Source organism: Squalius cephalus, assembly GCF_949319135.1.
Source record: "Squalius cephalus genome assembly, chromosome: 23".
NCBI classification, from domain to species: Eukaryota; Metazoa; Chordata; class Actinopteri; order Cypriniformes; family Leuciscidae; genus Squalius; species Squalius cephalus.
This window is the reverse complement of record NC_137144.1, coordinates 14718808-14725198: the sequence shown is the minus strand read 5'-3', so window position 1 is coordinate 14725198 and position 6391 is coordinate 14718808. Positions and strand designations below refer to the sequence as shown.

The 6391-nt window shown below is 38.8% G+C and overlaps 1 protein-coding gene across 1 annotated transcript; it reads left to right on the top strand.

Annotated features, from left to right (window-relative positions):
• The first annotated feature begins 562 nt into the window (after positions 1 to 562).
• Positions 563 to 6042, top strand: spam1 (sperm adhesion molecule 1). Its single transcript, XM_079859284.1, has 4 exons — positions 563 to 811; positions 1743 to 2663; positions 3990 to 4079; positions 5005 to 6042. Exons 2-4 carry the CDS (start codon positions 1743 to 1745, stop codon positions 5308 to 5310), a joined length of 1317 nt encoding a protein of 438 aa, XP_079715410.1. The 5' UTR covers positions 563 to 811; the 3' UTR covers positions 5311 to 6042.
• The last annotated feature ends 349 nt before the right edge of the window (positions 6043 to 6391 follow it).

The following is a 6391-nucleotide window of genomic DNA, read 5'->3' as shown; positions in this document are numbered from 1 at the left end:
ATTTTCATTGTCAACATTTTCTTTGAATGCGCAGGAATTGCGACTAAGTTAACTGTACCATAATTTACACAAAAAATCTGCTTACATTTTCATGGCTTCATCAAATACACTGTGTAAACATTCACAGTGCAGGGTGGAGAATGTATGTGACTTAAATAGCTGAGCCTCCCTCTTTGAGTCATTGTCAGGATTTTTAACCAACTTCTGTTGAGCTTCAACTGCCAGACAGACAGAAGAATAAAGTTCCAACACGAAGTTTAATGATAAATATCCAAAAGGCAGGCAAACAGGCAACACACTTAAGGTAACGGTGATCGGACAGAGAAAGAATGTGAGGGACCAACTTATATAACAAACACAAATGAGGATGATCAATAGAACAGCTGACACATATTAACTAATAATGAGGAGCGGGAAAACTAAGTAAAAGTCCATGATAATGAAACTAACTGAACATAATGTGACAACGTCATACATTTTCCTGCAAAACCATTCATTTTGCCATTGATAATAGCAAGCATGGCGGGCCCTGAGACAGCAAAGCAGCCCCAAAGACCCCTCCACCATACTGTACATTACAGTTGGGATGAGGTTGTGATGTGCTTCAAAAATCCAGATAAATACAACATTTTTATCACCCAGAGTCTCAAAGCGATTTCCATTTTTTGTAGCCCAAGAACATATTGAACATTTAAACTAATCCTTTTCCAGTTACATGCATAGTCTTGTGTTTTTTTAAACATTGACCCCTGTTAATATTTAACAGGAACCTGAACAAGCTACATTTTCTCCTTGCTGCCCATTTCACTCGGTAAGACACCCATTATTTCTAAATCTCAAACAAAACCACCATTTAAAAACATGCATTTTATTTTAATAACAAAGGCATCTCCTGGAATTTTAAAAATGCACCCAGTTTGCCATGTTGTTCTAGCAAAGATAGTTTGGTCAAATTAATTTGTAGCACCTTATTTTCCAGTCCTGTTTTGCATGTGCATACTATCTACTTATTGTAATACTGACACTAAATGGGTAATAACTAGGTACTAACCTACCCCTAAACCTAAACTTAACCAACCTTACATTACTCAGTATTTTCATCAGTAAGTACACTGTAAGTACATTGAAAGTGCACATACTGTAAAATACAGTACAACCATGAATTTATTTCTGCAACATTATATTTCCAGTATTGTGCCAAAACAATCTTATAAGCTACTGAGAGATTCTATAATTGGAGATGCATTTTGCTTTTCAAAAAGTTAAGGAAAAAAACTGTTCACTAACTTAAATTCTTTCCAGTATCTTATTGAAAGTTTCTTCCATTGTTTACTTATTTTTTTATAGCATTGTTTGTTAACTCTGTTACTGTCATTTCTGTTATATACTGTCAAAATTGTTACTCTACCTTGGTAACAGAGTTTGACGGTAACAGAATTGACCATTTTAAACTTTTTAGCCAAAAACTCCACTTGCTAGCATAAATGCTAAGAGCACATGGCACTAATGAAATCATGATTAAAAGACTTTTAAACAACTTACTGTGTGATCAGTGATAAATTCGGTTTTCCCTTTGAGTAACGAGTAACAAATAATTAAAATAATACAAAGCAGAAAAAAAGAATGACTTTGTACACCAAATGTACCTGCAATTATAGAATCACCCTACCATAGCACAAACTTTTCACTCATTTCAAAATATCATTAAAACTGACATTTTTGTTCTCAATCAATGTACACAGATGGAAGACCAAAGGAAGCAACGGTTACTATTTTATACTATTCTCTTCATGACATTTGGGCATCTTAACACATCGTCTCCTCCACCAACAGTAGCGCCCCTCTTTCATAAGTCTTTTGTGCTGTTATGGAATGCTCCTATTTCCAAATGCCAACAAATGAAGATCCCTCTAGATTTATCGATGTTCCAGGTGGTCACCACACCTTCCAGGGTACGCAATCAATCCCTGACCCTGTTCTACAAAAATCGACTTGGGCTTTACCCCTATGTAGACCTCCACTCCTTGAAGGAGTATAATGGTGGCATCCCGCAAAGGGGCAACTTGTCTGCTAGTTTGGAGAAAGCTAAGGAAGAGTTTACCCAATACATTCCAGACTCAACTGCTGGTCTGGCTGTCATGGATTGGGAAGAGTGGCTTCCAATGTTTGACCAGAATTTGGACGTCAGGGAGATATATAAAGAACTGTCCATCAACTACACCCTGGAGCAGAACGCTTCTCTCGACCTGCACCAAGCAAGCAGCGAAGCCAAACGACAATTCCAGAAGGAAGCCAGATGTTTCATGGAGGAAACTCTGAAGATAGGAATCTATCATCGACCTTGGTACCTGTGGGGCTACTACTTGTACCCAGACTGCTATAACTATGACTTTGAAGAGTCAAACTATACAGGTACTTGTTCAGAGAAGACAAAACAGTTGAACAACGAGCTGCTGTGGCTGTGGGAGGTTAGCACTGCCCTTTACCCCTCAGCATACCTCCCGGTCTCCGTGAGTGGAAGCAGGAGTGCTGCACTGTTCGTACGTCACCAGGTGCAAGAGGCAATGAGAGTGGCAGCCCTGCCCAAACACCACCACACTGCACCGGTCTACGTCTACCTACGGCCTCTCTTAAGAGACCAAAAGGAGCTTTACATGAATGAGGTACAGTATCGAGACTACTGGTTATTATAGGCCAGGGGTGGCCAAACGCGGTCTTGGAGGGCCACTGTCCTGCAGAGTTTAGCTCCAACTTGCCTTAACACTCCTGCCTGGAAGTTTCTAGTATGCCTAGTAAGACAAAAATGAGCTATTTCAGGCGTGTTTAATTGGGGTTGGAGCTAAACAGGATTGGATTGGACACCCCTGTTATAGGCCATAACAGAGCATTGTATTGGCAACTATAGCCGCTTTCCGACCGGAGGAACCTTTTCACAGTTCCTAGAACTATTGGCTAAAGTACCCGTATGTTCCTGCGGTGCGAACACGCCGACTAGGAACGATTTTAGTTCTAGGAACTCCATTTGGAGGAATTAATTTAGCTCCTACTTCAGAGTAGGGTCTAAACCAGCACTATAGGAACTACCCGTGACGTTAGTGTACGCTGATTGACCGAACGCACGTGGAACACCAGCACCTGCCATTTTTAAAACAGCTATGTAAACACAAAGATTATATATTTACTCCAGAAACTAACTATACAAACATGGAAAACAGTGATAGATGGGCATCTAAACCTTTCTGCTGAAGAGAAAGTCCAACGCAACTTTGAGGGGACCAAGTCAAACATGATTATGTATTTCTGCTCAGCTAGCAACACTGGACATCAACCACACGGCATAGGCTAATAACTTTTTTTTCATATACTGTGTACTTTCTATAACAATTCTATCTAATAACATGTTAAACAGTACTGTTAGACAGATCGCTAATTAATGAACACAGAGAATGCGAGCATTGTTTGCTCTGGCGTTCTCAGCGCCGTCAAAATAAAGGTCTGTCGCTCCGTCAAAATAAAAGTTGCCGTGCTTGCGTCACTCCCTTACCCCTCCTACTAGTTCCTATGGCCACTTGGCCAGTGCGAACGCAAACAGCAAAACCGAGTTTGGGGGAGAGTAGTTCATAGAACTCTTTAGAAGTGGACAGTTCCTATAACTAAGTTCCTGTAACTACTTGGTCGGAAAGCGTCTTATGGTACACGGAATAGTCTAGGACAGGGACGGGCAACTTCAGTCCTGGATGGCCAAGGTCCTGCAGAGTTTAGCTCCAACCCTAATCAAACACACCTGGACAAGGTAATCAGTGTCTTCAGGATTACTAGAAAGCTACACTGATAAAAATAATTTTGTGGTGAAGTAAATACTACAGAAAAAACAATGTAATTTCTACATGAAAAACTCTGCAGGATAGTAACTCTCAGGAGCAGGATTGGACACCCTTATCTAGGCCACATAGGTAACTTGCAGTAATAGGCTGTCTGTTTCTCTCTAGTTTAACTTGGTCAGCAGTATTGGTGAGAGTGCAGCTCTGGGGGCTGCTGGTGCTGTGCTGTGGGGGGCTAGTGCTGATTACAACGACAAGGTAATTTTTCTCTTAAATGGACAGTTCACCCAAAAATGGTTGTTCTATGTCGGGGGTGTCCAAACCCTGTTCTATGTTGTTCCAAAGTCATATTATTTTCTTTCTTCAGTAAAACAAAATATGATGTTCTGTGGAATATTCTAGCTGCCGAAAATTAGAAAATTCTTGAGCTCAAAAATGCTCTCATATCGCAATCACGTTTAGGCCTACATCTATTTTTTAAATAAGGCAAATCAAGATGCTCAATGGCAGGTCTGACATAGATGACAATTTGTAGGGGTGTAACAGTACACAGAAATTATGGGTTGGTACATACCTCGGTTTATGAAAAATATTTGAGAAAAATGTATACTTTATTTAGATTTTGTTCTCCCATTCTATTGTGTCTGTTTGACACGTTTGTGCATTGGCAATTGTTCAGGACGCAAAAAGTTTAGGACTCTGATTGTGTATTTTTAATCAGAGCTGACTCTGAATCATCCACTATTGCATATCTCATTTGGAAATATATTGATATACTATATTGATATACTTTACAAAGTCGATAAACTGCCCAGCCCTAACGATTGGTCACAAAATCCATGATGTTTCCATGTTTCCATGAAATCCATGATCCATTGATGTTTTTGTTTACTTGAAACGTGACATAAGTCGTGAAGTGCCATATTTATATTACACAAAAACATGGAGTTTGAGAGCAACGACTCAGAAGATTTTCAGTAGATAATTTTCATTTTGATCTACATATAAATCTATTTTATGGACTATATAAGTTTTATGGACCACTTTTTATGGTACTATAATGTCATTTCTAGAGCAATGGTATGGTAGAAAGAAGATGGTATGTTTATGGAACAACATGAGCATGAATAATTTTTAACATTGTGTGAAATTTCATATTTTTAATGCTTCTTATTTCTTTCAGACCTCTTGTGAAGCCTTGTCTACATACCTGTCTGACACTTTAAACCCCTATATCGCCAATGTCACCTCTGCAGCCCATTTATGCAGCAAGAGCCTCTGTCAAGGCAATGGACGTTGTGTCCGCAAAAACTACAACTCGGACGATTACCTCCACCTTAGTTCAGAAAGCCACCAAATCCATAGGAAAGATGGGAAATATGAGGTCACAGGTAGCCCTTCCCCAAGTGATCTCACTTACTGGGAAAATAAATTTACCTGTCAGTGCTATGAAGACAGAAAGTGCACAGCTACGATACCTTCTTTCTAACAGAAAATGTTCTAGAATCAGCAGACACATTTAGTGTATTTGAGAAAAGTTACTTTATAATTTGGCAGATAAGACATGAGCATACAGTATGTCAGAAGCTGTCTTTACTAAAAAGTGACTGAATATAACATGCAATAAATACATTTGCTCTTGCAAGTAAATAATGCTCTGTTCTTGTAGGATATCAGTTGCAACTACATTAACATTTGCTTTGAGACAACAGAAACTCAAGAAGATCTGACCTCAACATGACTACTACAATGTAACGTGACCAAATTATGCAACAATTTAACATTATATATGAACAGTTGTAGACTTCATAGTGTCTGGATGTCTGGATAATAACAACATATTAATTTTTTTTTATTTTTTTTACCACTAATGATATTTCCAGAGCACATGAATTTGTCATTCTGCAGTCTATTAAAATTGCCTAATGATGTCACAAAATGTCAAACCATCACGATTTTAAACAACTTTTGATAACACTATACACACACACGCGAGTTGTGTCATTACAATGCAACGGTCAATCATCATCGTCAAGTTACTTTACATCTAAAAAGTATAGCACATTTGAAATGACAAACCTGCAACTTTTTCAAACCTGCAACTGCCCTGTTTCTTCTCATCACTTGTCATGTCAGACACCAGGCAGACTTTTCCTGGTGTCACAGAAATGTCCCAAGCTTCTTCTGAACGTTGTAAACCTCACATAAATATGTTCCACACATGTACAGTAAGCCATGTATTTCTCACAGCATTGAGAGACAAAGAAAACCTCCTAGTCTACTACTTCATCCCCTTAGTGTTTTACCCAAGAGGTTGCCGATTTCTGTAACAACCACTAGGCGTCGCTGTCTCGACATTGAATACACACTTATTTTTAAACTAGGCCTAAGTATATCTGTAGAATACACTATCTACGAACCCAACAGGGCAAATATTCAATCTTCAAGAGCAAAGGTGGCTTTACACAGTTGGTAAAACTATTGTACTCTTTGACAATGATTGCTTATTGATGTTAAGGAGGCAAATCTCTTTTTAAATTTAAATTTCATTTCAACTGACCTGAATTCAC

Excerpts from the sequence above, each read along its gene's own strand:
- spam1 (XM_079859284.1), top strand. The coding sequence starts at position 1,743 with ATGGAAGACCAAAGGAAGCAACGGTTACTATTTTATACTATTCTCTTC. Across the intron at positions 2,664-3,989 it reads AGGAGCTTTACATGAATGAG|TTTAACTTGGTCAGCAGTAT; the intron begins GTACAGTATCGA and ends GTTTCTCTCTAG. Across the intron at positions 4,080-5,004 it reads GTGCTGATTACAACGACAAG|ACCTCTTGTGAAGCCTTGTC; the intron begins GTAATTTTTCTC and ends TATTTCTTTCAG.